The 14,590-nt window shown below is 37.1% G+C and overlaps 5 protein-coding genes across 6 annotated transcripts; 3 read left to right on the forward strand and 2 right to left on the reverse strand.

The window, feature by feature from the left end:
• Positions 1-209: 209 nt before the first annotated feature.
• LOC129570088 (uncharacterized) lies at positions 210-3,253 on the forward strand. Of its 2 annotated transcripts, none has more exons than XM_055449497.1 (2): positions 210-1,303; positions 2,504-3,253. In XM_055449497.1, the coding sequence occupies exons 1-2, from the start codon at positions 1,259-1,261 to the stop codon at positions 2,948-2,950; spliced, it is 492 nt and encodes a 163-aa protein (XP_055305472.1). In that variant the 5' UTR covers positions 210-1,258; the 3' UTR covers positions 2,951-3,253. The 2 variants fall into 2 exon arrangements, with proteins under 2 accessions (XP_055305472.1, XP_055305482.1); XM_055449507.1 differs by lacking the exon at positions 210-1,303 and adding an exon at positions 2,216-2,358.
• Positions 3,254-3,570: 317 nt separating this feature from the next.
• LOC129570082 (uncharacterized) lies at positions 3,571-5,017 on the forward strand. The gene is made up of 3 exons (XM_055449484.1): positions 3,571-4,077; positions 4,150-4,281; positions 4,361-5,017. Exons 1-3 carry the CDS (start codon positions 3,901-3,903, stop codon positions 4,670-4,672), a joined length of 621 nt encoding a protein of 206 aa, XP_055305459.1. The 5' UTR covers positions 3,571-3,900; the 3' UTR covers positions 4,673-5,017.
• LOC129570061 (uncharacterized) lies at positions 5,004-9,666 on the reverse strand. The gene is made up of 14 exons (XM_055449445.1): positions 9,368-9,666; positions 9,044-9,251; positions 8,703-8,968; positions 8,541-8,625; positions 8,342-8,474; positions 8,031-8,256; positions 7,837-7,952; positions 7,448-7,762; positions 7,226-7,377; positions 6,882-7,098; positions 6,322-6,788; positions 6,027-6,189; positions 5,247-5,956; positions 5,004-5,175 (listed from the first exon to the last, which is right to left on the reverse strand). The coding sequence occupies exons 1-14, from the start codon at positions 9,495-9,497 to the stop codon at positions 5,004-5,006; spliced, it is 3,360 nt and encodes a 1,119-aa protein (XP_055305420.1). The 5' UTR covers positions 9,498-9,666.
• A 65-nt stretch (positions 9,667-9,731) lies between these two features.
• On the reverse strand, positions 9,732-12,044 carry LOC129570077 (mitochondrial nicotinamide adenine dinucleotide transporter SLC25A51). Its single transcript, XM_055449470.1, has 5 exons — positions 11,835-12,044; positions 11,447-11,598; positions 11,151-11,358; positions 10,723-10,952; positions 9,732-10,658 (listed from the first exon to the last, which is right to left on the reverse strand). Exons 1-5 carry the CDS (start codon positions 11,836-11,838, stop codon positions 10,374-10,376), a joined length of 879 nt encoding a protein of 292 aa, XP_055305445.1. The 5' UTR covers positions 11,839-12,044; the 3' UTR covers positions 9,732-10,373.
• A 103-nt stretch (positions 12,045-12,147) lies between these two features.
• LOC129570094 (zinc finger protein OZF-like) lies at positions 12,148-14,552 on the forward strand. The gene is made up of 4 exons (XM_055449522.1): positions 12,148-13,393; positions 13,493-13,578; positions 13,646-13,845; positions 14,063-14,552. The coding sequence occupies exons 1-4, from the start codon at positions 12,517-12,519 to the stop codon at positions 14,361-14,363; spliced, it is 1,464 nt and encodes a 487-aa protein (XP_055305497.1). The 5' UTR covers positions 12,148-12,516; the 3' UTR covers positions 14,364-14,552.
• Positions 14,553-14,590: the final 38 nt, after the last annotated feature.

The raw sequence follows: 14,590 nt of genomic DNA on the forward strand, positions 1-14,590 counted from the left end.
ATGTTGATTGATTTTTTTGCTGATCGAATCGTACGTTTCACTTTGCATCGTAAATGAAGTCATTGAATTTGATACAAAATGCAAGTAAAGCAATATTCAGGAAATATACGTTGATATAGCATTCTCTTGTTGTTTACCACATATGTGAGTTTGACGCTTGCAATATGCCTTCAAATATAAAATAAATTGGGTATTTGTTGCCGTTCATTCGTTCGTTCGCTCAATCTTTCGTACGATTTTGTGAGAATCGTTCTCTCCACGTAGCCGTTGAGATTTAAATTCTGAAATTCAAAACAAATGCAATCTCTTCGTGAATTCAATGTTTTCTTCGGCAGTCTTATCTCGCAATAGCTAGAACCCCAAAATTGATTAGATAGCAGAGATGAAGTGGTAGAATTTGAACGTAATAAAATTCCAAAAAATATAACGAAATAAAAAGAAGAGTATCTGCTGTGTGTACTCATAACACATCGCAGAACCAAAAGAAAACAAACCGCGCTACGGATCGGAATGGCAAATGAGAATTTGTGCGAATTACAACACATTTGAATACTTTGTTTGTCCTCAGCAGTAACAACATAGCATTTATTGAGACAGTTGTTGGTGTGTAACACTCGTACCAGGAGCATATAAACACACACATATATACTCTCGACGAATTCCCTCTCGCCAAGTGCAAAAAAAAGAGAAACATTTAAGCAAATTTAGTTATTCATTGTAAACTGCGTTTATGGCGAGGTAAACAGGAATATGCAAACAGTTTGGCGATAGTTCTCGAGACGACAAGAACCATTCGCTGTCTATATCAAAGTTGCCTGTGTTTCAACTTGGTTTTGTGTGTTCCGCCGCCATCGCCGCCGTCCGAGTTTCAGTAGTGGAAACAATGTGAAGCAGTTGCCGTCACTTGCCACCGCATGGATTATACGGTCGTGTATATTAACAACAAAAACTTATAGAAGCCATAAAAAACAATACTTATAAAATCCCAAGTGATTAAAGTGTTATAAATTGTTGAGGAAGAAATACAACGAGATAATAAGAATTTTCCTTCTCTATGCGAATTGTTATTTGAACATAGCTTAACTGGGTGTGCGCTATTACAGACTGTATTTCTTCTTCTCGGTGATCTATCTCATCACGTGAAAAATTGTGTATCAAAAACAGTGGTTCTATTGTGCTGATAGATTGTGGTGATACTCCATAAATACATCGGAAAATTGCGCTTTAATTTGAATGAACGATTTTGCATCGATTTTAGATGTTAATGCTATCGAAAATGGAAACAACCGATACAAATATTGTAGTAAGTGTATCGCCGCATCAGCGCGGTTCATTCATTGTCGAATTTATTGAAAAGATGTTTTTGTTATTATTATCATGAATCGAACACAAAATTGGTTCACAGGTGTGTTTGGTGTGAGTGCGCGCGATTTCGAATGGTAAATCAGGAAAAAAGCACGCGCGCGCCTCTCCCGGCGTGCGCTCGTCATTCGTGCAATAGGAAATTGAACATCGATCGATGTTTTTAAAAATAAATTTCTGCTCTTCATTCAATATTTCCTGATCGTTATCATAACTCGTCGATATGTTTAAGTGTACGTTATTGTGTGTGCATCACAGAAATAAATGCAAAACATTGCGAAAAAAGTATTGCGATTGGAAAAATTATTGAAATTGATAAGCAATTGTATAATTGAAGGGAAGCCGAACGAATGAGCGATAACCGAGGGGCAAACCACTCAAAAGTATTACTGTGTATTAGTATTACTTTAAATAATACTAATGTAAATATTACCTTGTATTACTTTAGTATTACTTTTTTCAAACAATAGTATTATTTTTTACCTAGTATTACTTCGTATTACTTCGCAGGTATTATGTATTACTTTTGAGTGGATTGCCCCTTGACGATAACCATTCCCGGTGTGTGTGCGTGCTTGTGTGCTTTATCATCTTTTTCTTTGCTTACTCTCTCTCTCCCTCGTTCACTTGCTTTCTTTCACCTTATGTTAATGTGTTTTGCTTGTGCAATTCGCAATTCGTAAACAAACGTTGTTTTAATGGGAGCATTTATACATCGTCTTTATCACGTCACAATCGAAACGAAAATAAGACTTGTTTGTTTGTTCATCATCTTCTATTAGTATTCAGCATCGTGAGCAAACGAGCGATGCAAATTGACAAATTATATTATTGAATTGTGAATGAGTTGACAAAAATGGTGTGTGTCGATAAGTTCATTTTTCAATCGATCTGCGTTTGATGTCGCATTCAATTCGATTGCAATCGTGATAAACGATTCAGTGTTTTTTTTTCTTCGTTTTTTTTATATTGATGTTTACACAGTTTATTATCACAGTAATTACATGCATTTCTCCGGTTGTTTTTTCAACTCTTTGTTGTCAGTGACAATTTGTCATTTGGTGACAATTTTCATGTTACGTCAATTTACTTTGTTTTTTTTTATTCATCCTTCGTTTTATTTTCCTTGTTCATTTTGCAGAAGAGTACTAGAAATCCATATGTCGACATTTTTGTGGCCATAATAACGGTGCCGACACTGATTTTGCTGGCTTTATTGTTGGATGCAAACATACAGACTGATCATGAGTCAACAGCCGAAAGCCGTTCAACATTTATTGTGTTGATTTTTGGATTTTCATTTCTAGTGCTGAGTTCACTGGTGTGCGGCTGTATCGTTCATAAAATGGGCATGTGCCGATGGGACCGTCAACGTTACGAAGATGAAGTAATTACGTCTAATCGCTCCAATTCCATTGATTGTGTTCATGTTATTGATTTACCACCCACTTATGATGTTGCCACCAAGCACATCGGCAACTTTCCGCGATTGTCTTCGTTTTTGAAACCGCCACCAACCTATGAAATGGCATGCAGCACGGAAAAACTCGCACAAAGCACCTCCACCGGCACCATACATCATATTTGATCGTCAGCAACAAGATTTATAACTGAACTTTTATATTTATGAACCAAACACAAATGTTCTTTGATTTTTTAGCCTTTTACATTGCCTACTTCTTCTGTTTTTTTTTCATTAGTAGTTAGACTAGGAAATTAAGTGTGAAATTAATTCCGTTTCGGGCAGATGTCCAAGAAGAAAACGATGAGAAAGAAGAGAAAACATTACCAAAACAGTCAGTTATTGAATATGCCAAAAAAAGAAACTGTATACACATATATAACAAATTATATTGATTGAACATGGACGTGAATTGAAGCCATGCATTTACTTGTTTACGATTCATTTTGATAGCCTGTGATAATTAAATTGAAACGAACGACGAACGAGTAGCCGGACGCATAGTTTTTAATAGCGTAGCAACGTAGTGTGATGTTCAAAGCTCAACCGAAAAAGTATTAATGTAATAAATCAATTGATAATGAAAAAGCAATTGATGCGACGAGTTCGCTGTGGACTCGATAACTCTTTTTATAACCAACCAATTCTAGTTCCATCAGCCGACAATATCGGTCCGACATGCTAAACAAAGAGGTAAATATTTCGATAAAGATATGGTAAATATTGTCTTCAATTCTGCATTGGATTATTTTGGGCATTCACTATCCCAATTAAAATGACTGAAATGCGGATTCACCTTTCTTTGCTTTGGGAAAAATGAAAGAAAACAGTTCGTTTAACCTGAACACGAACCAATTGCTTAAGTACGGTACTCTAGATGAAGCAGACGTAAGTACGTGTGACATTTGAGTGTGATAGCACCATGTGTACCGTATCTTTCTCTCACTCTCTGCCAGCACACTAATGACATTTGTCACACATCTGCATAAAATTGTTTATTTTTCATTTCGATTGTTGTGTTTTATTTCGGCTCCGTGAACAAATAAAAATTTTACTGTTTTTTGGCACAAAAAGCGATGATTCTGATCCACATGCTTTCCCGCTTTAAATCACTTCTCTTGTCTCTGATCACACTATTCCGGCGGGCATTATGTTGTTTTTCACGCCGGCGAAAGTCATCATTTAGCGATTGTGAGGTTTTAACTAGTGTAAATGTAGTACAAAGTAGCAACTGTTCAAGGCATCGAAATGAGGTAAAACAAAATAAAAAAATACAGTGCCACTTGTTAATGAAAGTATTAATCTATTTTACTATTCGATTGTAGGATGAGCGTGACTGGAATTCGTGGGACGACTCACCACGAACAGTCGGTGAGCACATCGAACAGTATCGACAAAAATTGGCGAAACCAAATATTGGTGAAGAAAACCAAGAGCCATCCGTAGATTTTTTCCAAGTTTGTACCTCGGCATCACTCATTGACTTGATCCTAATCTATCTAATTATTCCTTTTTTGTTTCGTTTTGCTTCAAAAGGACATGGTCCCAAAAGTGGTAAAACCGAAAAAAATGTTCATTGACCAGAATAAAGCTGCCACCGAGAATTTCTCGCGATTACAAGCAACGAGTGCGGCAATCATTCCCCGTTTACAAACGGCCGAATTAGAAGACTGGAGCGATGTGGATAATGAGGACAATGTTGAAACCGGATGGGATGAAGTGAGCGATGAAGCCACCAAAGCAATGATTCGCGAAAAGCGACGTGAAGCTAGAGCACAGCGACATCAACGGCTACAACAACAAAAACAACAAAACCAAACGAAAAGTGGCCTTTATGCACATCCGTGAAATGAAAATCACATGGAAGCGTTAAACATTGTCAGTTTTGAACAAACTTATGAATATAAATTTAGAATTTAGGATTGATTGCAGTTTGAATGCAAAGCATTTTATTATTTATACCGAAGAACAAAGACAATTTTCAAAGCAATCACTCACACTCGCTATTTTTACTACATTTGCAAATAGAAAACAACACGATTGAATTCATAAGATGCATTGAACGTTCTTTGGGTGCAATAAAATCAGTTTACGTTTCTTTTTGAAAGTGAAGCCTTTTTAATAAATTTATTGTATAGACGAGAGATGTGCATGGAATGATTATTATGAATAAATGATCTTAAGATTCTAGAATTTTATTGATGTTTAGTAAATCTCGAGTGCTCCATGGTTCTAGTGGGTCAGGAGATGATTCTTCGTCTTGTTCCGCTCTCGATGTGAATTTTGCCGATCGAATGCGACTCGATTTCTTGGTTGCAGATGGCTCCAAATCGTCGTCGGTGGGAGCGACACTGTAAAAGTTGAAAAATTATTTCGAAAATTAACACAAAATTTAGAAAAAAGGTAGTTCAACGAATAATACCGATTGGATTTCGTTTTAGCCGAACGACACTTCGAGTGTTTTGATTTGCGATTTTGTTCTAACTTTGCACTTGGCGGCGGCTGGCCCCTTCTCAGGTGAAACAGTTCCATGTGACGTTTGACTTCTTCGGGTGTTGGCATATCATCATCGGATCCATGTTGCTCATCATCGTCGGCGTTAATGTCAATTGTGTGTGAATCCGGTTTGGCAATCGATTCACTTTTAGCAATGGACTTTTGATTTTCCCAAGCAACACTGAACAATGGATGCTTATCGTTGATTCGACGTTCAATTATGCTACGTGAAACAGCCGATTTTGCTCGGCGGATCAGTGAGACTTTACCCAAAATGGGCCGTTCAACATTCATAACACCTTCCGTGTCGGATTCTTCCATTGCACTGATCTTCATCAAAAACTCGCGCTCTTTCACTGGATCTATCATATTGCTTTTATCCTGGAAAGCCGCTGATAAACTCTTAACACCAGTTGCGTCTAGTGGAGTGATAGGAGCAACCGGGGTGATCAGAGTGGCTGGTTTTGGTATGGCGGCCTTTGTCTCTAAATGAATCTCCTTGATATTACTCAAAAAAACAAAATCGCTGGCTTCCTTCGCCAAATTTGTTGCATAACTATCATCAACTTTGGCCGAACTATTTTCTGATATCAAAATCAATTCACGTAGTGGATCTTTGAACGGTCTATCCGGATTCTGTATGTGATTTTAATTAATTACGTTGAAATTGACTCTTTGATTTACTTGAAGACGTTTTCTATTTTACCTGTGCGTCGATACCCAAACCAATGGCTATTGCATCGTCGGTCATCATCACAATGTCATGCGCGAAAGACATTCGATCCACAGCTGTGCCCAATGCTCCAGTCGAAGAAACAGTAGTTGCATTAGCTGTTTGTTGAATTACATTGAGTTTTTGCGTCATTTTTCTGAAATTAAAATAGGATTCCATTCATATCTTCTTTTTTCTATTTGCTCTCTTTCTTATTTGCGTCGTCAATGGAGGAAAGAGCGATTTTTGTTAATTTTTTGCTGATTTTTTATTAAATTTGAATACAAACTTCTTTGACTCCTTTGTTGGTGAAGTGATGCTTGCCCGTCCCCACATGATGCGACGCAGTTCTTCACCCGTCAATCCTCTGGACTTTAACGCATTCAACGTCACTTTACCAACTCTTTTCCAATTTGAAACGGCACCCTTTCTCTGTTTTGCACGAGTTTTTGCCTTACTTTTGATCACCATAACACCTCGCGTTTCGTACCCTGAATCATCTGATGGACCCAATGGAATAGAATATGCTTCAAGATACTTCTGAGCGTCAACTTGAGGAACGGCTCGCTCCAACGTGACGACAATCTTTGCCCATTGTTTCATCCACTCCTTCTCCGATTGCTCGATGACGTGCGCGTATGTGTTACCCATCATAGCGATCAACATATTCAACAGAAGAATCGGCACGAAAATCATGAACATAACGAAAACCGTTTTTGCCAAATTCGGATAGGTGGTGTTATTCAAATCGGAGTACTATTGATTGGAGTACAGTTGTGGAGAGAAAGTAAAATATTTGTCGGAAAGATGAATAAAAGATTTTTTCTTCAAAAAGAACTTGACATTTACATTGTAATCGCCCAAAGTAGTTTGAAATAACGCCATCCACGTGGTTGGATAAGTGGCAAAGAGCGTTGAATCAACTTGCGGATGACCTTTGTACAGAAAATAAAATGCTTGCGAAAATCCAAAGAGAACAATTACATAAATGATGCCAAAGGTGAACATGTCACCAGTGATCATAGAGTAAATCATCGTCACGAAGGGGCCAGTAAGACGAACCGCTCTGCAAGAAAATATTGGAAGAAATGCTTGAATAATGAAACTCATAAAATTAATGACGTTAAAAATTGTTTTCAAAATAATTTCAGTTGCCCTGTCATCGCAAAGTCAATCTCTAGTACAAGACGTACCCAGCAAAAAACATCAACAAAAACCAGCTGCCGGGTACTGCAAATACCAAAATCGCTTCTTCCGTATCTGTGTCTCCGATTATTCGAAACGGTATACACGCCAGTATCATAATGTTTGATATAAGGAATATCGCTTTAGCCGGTGCGTGTGCCTGAACAAACAAAAGGATGTCAAAATAATTTTTCAGACTTGATTTTCATTTTGAAGATTATTCCGCTTACCAATTGTTTCAAAAATGGGAATAGTCCTTGGTTTTTGATTTCATCACCCTGTTGAAAAACGACATAGCTCAATACACCAGCCAATGTGGCCACTTCACTAAAGTAACGAATCATATTTGTTATGCCCATTGGATCATCCTCTTCCTCACTAGACTCATCTTTATCCGAACCACCGTCAGCGGCTGTAGTGCGATCAGTGCGACTCTCTTCGTACTCTTTGTTTTGTAAATTTTCAGTGGCCGGTCTCGTGTAAACCGATAGCGATAGAAAGAATAAGTGCACGAAGAGGATTAGCAATCTCTTTAGAAATTGATTCTGCATGTAGTAAAATGTGGAGTTTTATTTAAAAAATAAATATTGAAATGAAAATTGAGATGCAAGCAATTTACTCTGGCAAATGTTTTCCATTTTTCTTCCAATAAACGCTGAATAATCCCTCCATCTAACATATCCAAGTGCTCCTCTTTCGTTCCGTTCAAAATGATGAACAGAGCTGAATTCCAATCTGTTGGATGTGTAATATTTGATTTCATCAGCCAGTTAGTTAGTTTTGAGTAAAAAAGTTTGAAAATGAATTACACACTTGTTCTTCCATCAGGCAACAATGTATCGAGAGCGTTTAGCGGATAGCCCGAACACGTGATGTTGCTATAACGCCAAAATTCTCGAGAAGATAGCTCCAACATTTCACGAAACACCTCAGCCCGACCCAATTTACAAGCCAAAGTCAGTGGTGTTAATCCTGCCGCGTTCATCATTCCATTCTTTGCCGGCAGTTTCGGATGACGTAAGGCATAACCAAACATGTCCTAGTCAATGTTTAAAACGAGTTTTAAAAAAGTGGATAAGTTTGATGATAAATATTCTCGGAAATGATTTCATATTCCAACTGACAAGTTTATCGCAAACGACGACCATATGCAGGATCATATTGCCGAAAGAATCTTGTAAATCCGGATCAGCGTTATTGTCCAATAGTAAATTGTAAACCGACTCATTCGCGCAACAAGAAGCCCAAGCCAATGGACTACAATGAAAAAAAATTTGAAAGTCCATTTGCCAATTTTTTTTTTATTTTTCTTTTGAATCGTACTATTCACCCAAATACGCAAGACCTTCATAGTCGGTGTTTTTCGATGGTCTGCTGCCCTGTTGATCGCGTGGTAGGAAGAAACTGCCTGTTGACACAAGAAAATTCCTTTGGTTTTATTGAAAAAAAGATCGTTTTCGGTTATATATATTTGAATTAATTTACCAATCGCCCGTTGATTAACATCAGCGCCAGCTTCGATGAGATCAGCCACCAGGCTATTGTTACTATACGCAATGGCCAAATGCAATGCACTTCCGCCCAAATATTCTTCGCCTTCCATTACATCAACGGAAAGCATCGGAAAGACACGCAACAGAATTCGGGCTAATTTCGTATGGATTTTCGTATCGCAAATGATCAACACATGCAATAAACTTTCACCCAATGAGCCACGATACTGCATTTTCCAACATGCATTGTGATCGTACCTTTTTTAGCAAGAGAAGTAAAAACGTTTAATTTTTTTTTTCAAAATCTTCAATTTCCATGTTGTTGAATCGTACCATTTGCCGAGTGGATCATGGTTCGAAAGCGAAGCTTCAATGGGAATAACAACTTCTTTGTTGTCCATGTACTTCCAACGTAAATACTCGGCTCGATTGATAACTTGACCTTTGCCATTGTTATACATAAATGTTCCGAATTGCTCGCGAATCAGCGTTTCAACGGCCATTTGACCTCCTTTTTGAAACGCATCGATTAGATCACCACCTTTTTTTAAAATCATAAACAATTTATTCTGTTCGTTTTAGTTCTAATCAATGTTATGGCTCGACGTTTTTCTAATTCAAGTTTTTTTGTCCATTGAAAATGATATGTCTACTTACCGCGTTTGTAATTTGCCAATTTATAGAGCAAACATTTGTTGGCCATGGATGACGACTGTGAAATGACTTGATCCAAAATTTCGCCCGGTTTGGCCTCATGTTTTTTCTTCCGGCAAGCCTTGAAAAGCATTTTCGTTTTGTTTAAATGAAGAAAGAATTCGTAGTACGTCCAATTTGGTTCACTTTGAATTTTCAGTATTCCAGATATTTGCTGGATCGATAAGTGCCTGGAAACGCTGTATAGAAATAATTTACCGTCGTTGCTATGTCATTCCGGAAAACACTTGTTTGATATTTGTTTACAATCGAAATAAGTGATTTTGGTGATGTCATTGATCCCGAATTTCAAATGAACAAAAACCCATTTTGAATATGTTTTTCTTTATTTCAGTCAATTCTCCAATAATCATTATTATTAATGAGGTGATTATCTCAATCAATTTCATTCCGACAAATGAAAAGTATTTACAATGACAGAGTGTTTGGGAAGCAAATTTAGAAGTAAACAATAGCAAAAACATCAAATGTTTTGAAACTGATCAAATTGCGATTTACATTCGCAAATTATTTTTATGCATGCCAATCGAAAAAAGAATCAGTCATAGATACAACTAAAAACATTGAACTTAAATTTATTCGTGTAGGTAGAAGTTTGGATAACGTATCCGTTGACTGTATGCTGGTAACTGATTGAAATTGATGTTTAAAAACGATGTTTACACTAACTAAAAGATATTTAAAAAATTAATTTCGGTAGCGTTTATCACACATATCCAAATAGTATCTGTTTTGTGTATAATTACTCGATCACTTGGATCCTTATTAGCTAAGGGCAGTTGTCAACAATTCGAATTTAATTGAAAAACTGATGATCGGTTCATTGTTCTCAAGTAATCACACGATGCATTGGCTTTCAAGGCATTTACATATATTTTGTGCATCCAGAATATCATACTATCATAGTTACTAAACGTTCACTTGTTATTGTCCATTTTGAATAATCAGCTCAGAAAAAGAGTCGCTTAATGCCTTCGTACGATACATTTATGATGCCCCACGAAACAAACGCTCTCGTACCGTTGATACCGCAGCCTTTGTAAACGTTACGCATCTTTGAACCACGTTCCGCATACAATATTCTAAATGCTTCGCTCATACTTTGGTTCGGTATACCTAATGTGGCCTGCATCTTTGTCTTGAGAACATTTAACGGATAGAATAACGTACTAAGAAAGGCGCCAATAAATGCTCCCGACAAAAACTCCTGCACCGATTGAGTCACACGATCATCCTAACATTTGGAGGTAAAAATTGTGAGAAAATGATTGGAATATGGATTTTTCTTGAATACTTACACGTTTCGGAAGATTTGCAGCCGCTTCTTCACGCAGTATAAAGAAAAGTACATTGGATGGGCCATTTCGCAGGAGGATCGGAGCTATGCCACGGAACAATTCACCATAACCATAGTTCATACACACGTAATGAAATGCCTGCGATGTGTTTTTAAAGTGAGTATGATAGTGTGAATCGGCAAGAAGGGTTTGAATCCGTTCGAATGGCATCAGGATTGCTTCAACCGTACCTGAAACGAGATCAAATTCACTATTATTGAGGCGTTTTCTGAATTTATCATTAAATTTGTTTTTTTTTTCATTATATAATGATATAAAGACTAAGTATTCAACGCTCTGAATATTGAAATGTTCGTCTTGACATTTGGAAAAGTAATCAACTATAAAAAATTATTTTTTTAATTGCACTGCCGATTAGCTTAACTTACCAGCAGTAATTCCGGCAATACCCTTCGCCAAATACTCGTTAAGTCCTAGTTTGACTAGTGGACGCTTGGTTCCATCGTACAGCCCGAACATAAGCGACAAAGAAGCCGTTCGTTGTGCAAGTGGTGGCAAAATGCCACGGTAAAGAAATGCAAAACCTTCATGCCGTAGCTCTTGAACAGCTGATTTTATCTCAACACCATGCAACATCTGTTTTTGGTTTGATAAAAATGGAAAATGAAGAATATTTGGATGTTATCAACTGTTCAACTTTGGCCTATTGAAAAAAATCATTTACCTGTCGAAACATAATTTTGTACACGGGATATGTGACGGAGATGTTAATGAATGAAGCACCCCATCCACACACAAATTCCTGTAAATTGATGTGCCATAATCCATTGTTGATTGCTTTATTAGTTTGCACCATGTCGTCTCTCAGTAGAGTCCCTACACCAAATGAAAGCGAACACTCGAATTAAAATCATCGAAAAATGTTATCTTGTCACGAATGCATTGACACGGCTGCGAAAATCAAAACATAAATAAAGTATTCTGCTATCGATACGATGGTCTACGTGCGGACAGTGACATATACACATCGCACATAATTATATAATTGTCTTTATATATGTGTATTATTCTGCGTTTAATCGAAAGGGGAAAAAATCGAACAAATGCATTACCCATAAACTATAAACTTTTCCTTGAATCAAACATTTGAACACAGCATATTTTTTGTTGGTCTCCTGATTAAATTGATTTAAAAGGCAAACTACGCTACGATATTTCTGGTGGACTTTAAAAATTCATTATTTGACGAAAGGTTTTTTTTTCCTTCTGAAGAGTTCGACTATTATGAGCCTTATCATCACAATGAATGAACTGTCAAAAGCACATATTCGAACCAAAACAGAGGCACATTGACATATGGTTACCAGTTTCGGTTTGGAACGCGGTTCATAACCGCAAACAACTGTCACATGGATTTTTAGTTGCAATGAAATAAAGTGTGACTACTGAACTGGAAGCAAAAAAAACGATTGTGTTTTGGATTTGGAAAATTCGTTTTTAAAATTAAAATTCAAACGTTTTTTAAAAGAAAAATTCATAAATATAAAGTCTCTCGCTTGAATCATAAAAACAAAATGATATTCACAACAGCAATTCGAACCAGAACTCACGCGTTACAATCGTTACGTCGTGTCAAGCGAACTGTCATACGAATTGACACATTGAGTCCATAAACAATAGCATTCATTTGGCTTTATTTATTCAGTTCCCTCGAAAACTTTCATTTTTCATTAATGATTTCGAAATAAGAATTAAGATCGTCTGACGGATAGAAGTGTGTCATATCCATCAAAAATGGCTTCTAATTTAGTAAAGTGCTTCATTTGTGACGTGGACTGTCCGAACGATGACAGAAATATTGGATCAAATATTGCACGTCGTTTGACGATGCCAATAGCATCAGTGTTTTCAAAATGTTTACGAACGGTGGTCGATGCGGACAGTGAATACTTTTGTGCAGAGTGTATGATCAAAATTGAAGATTACGATCAGCTGGTTCAGCTTAGTTTACAAATTGAAACCGAATTATTTGAATTGTATCAGAGAAAAGCGACGTGTTATTTATTAGATGCTGAAATAATCGACGATCCAGATGCAAACGGATTAATCCAAAGTGAACAATTAAAGATGGAAAACGAAACAATCCTCTCGGAAGCGTCAAATGACGAACTCAACGAAACGTACGACGAAATGGTTGTTGAGTATTTGGATGATTATGAAGCAAAATCCGATGATGTTAATTTAGGTGAAGAACCAAAAGAGGAGACTCTTGAAGAACCAAAAGAGGAAACTCTTGAAGAACCAAATACTGCAGCAGCTACTGAAGAATTTTCCAATGAAAATGGTGGCGAACAAACGGTTCAAAACAGTACACCAAAGGTAGCAACGCATAAACCGAAAAGGAAAAAAGGCACCACTAAAGTTGGATCAACTAAAACCAAACTCAAAATAGAAAAATTGACTGAATCACCGGAATCGACTGAAAATGACGAATTAGAGTGTCGCAAGTGTGAGTTTGTTGCCAAAAATCCATTGGAGCTAGAAGAACACAAAACCATTAAACACATTGAAGACATTGAACGGCTGGTGTGTGATATTTGCGGCCGATCGTACAAATCAAAGTCAGCGCTTTGTGTTCATCTTGGCACACACAACGGTCGAAATGCTCACGGTACGTTGAAATTATTTCTTTTCAGACTGAAATTTTCACTCTATTACCTTGACACTTCGTTTTTCTTTAATTTTGAAACGATTTTGGTTTTTTTTCTAGAATGTCACGTCTGTGGTAAAACCTTCACACAACGAGGTGCTTTGGTTCGACACATGCCAATGCATACTGGCGAAAAACCCCATCAGGTAAATGAATCAACGATTTTTGTGCTCAAACACTTCTGAATTCTAAAAACAATGCGTGTATTTACAGTGTGATGTCTGCGGCAAGCGTTTCATTCACTATTCATCGTTCCACATGCATCAAATGATCCATACCAATGAGCGAAAGAAAAAGTGCAACATTTGTGGCTCCGAATTTCGGTCCAATTCTCATATGACACGCCACATGCGATCCCATACTGGAGAGAAACCCTTTGCATGCCCGGTTTGTGGTCAAAAATTTGCTCAAAGGTAAGGGAATGTCCAAACCTAATTGCTTCTTAAGTCAACGTGCAAGTCACCAATTTTTTTTTGGATTGAAAATCTCATGCATTAGTTGAATTTTTTGCATTTTTGTTTGATTTTTGACTGAATCAATTCAATTCAATTGTACATGAAGAATCCAATTTTACCAACAAACGGTTATTTCAATCCCAACCGATTCTCATTCTCTGTGTCTCTTTCCTAGATACAACATGAAAACACATTACAACACACATCAAGGTATCCACCGGCCGCAGTCACGAAATCACAGGTGCGTAATGTGTTCCGAAGCGTTCCCACGCCGTGAGAAACTGAACAAACACCTGCGACAAGAACATCGCATCAGTGATGACGACATTTGCGCCCTTGCTGAACATGGTCCCAACAGCGAAGTCACTCAAAAAATCATCGACCGTTTGAAAACAAACATATATACGAAAGAAGAAATCTACGTTGAATACGTTGAAGATGTTGGCGAACTTATTACATCGGATCCTCTGAAATGATTCATTTATTGGTTTTGTTAATATTTCTAATTGCACGAATATCGAATAATGACTAATTCTTAAAACAAAAATCCCGAATTATATTTATATGTTAATAAGAACAAGCAATATTCTTCATGGATAATTTTCCATCAATAACAATGTAAGAAAAAGCAAGCTATGAAATTAAACATCGATGAATTTATATAATTCTCTCTGTTTGTGTGTGTTTTCACTATGTACCCCTC

The sequence above is a fragment of the Sitodiplosis mosellana genome, unplaced genomic scaffold, assembly GCF_009176505.1.
Source record: "Sitodiplosis mosellana isolate CC-2019 unplaced genomic scaffold, AAFC_SMos_1.0 Smas_scaffold_1, whole genome shotgun sequence".
Classification (NCBI taxonomy): Eukaryota; Metazoa; Arthropoda; class Insecta; order Diptera; family Cecidomyiidae; genus Sitodiplosis; species Sitodiplosis mosellana.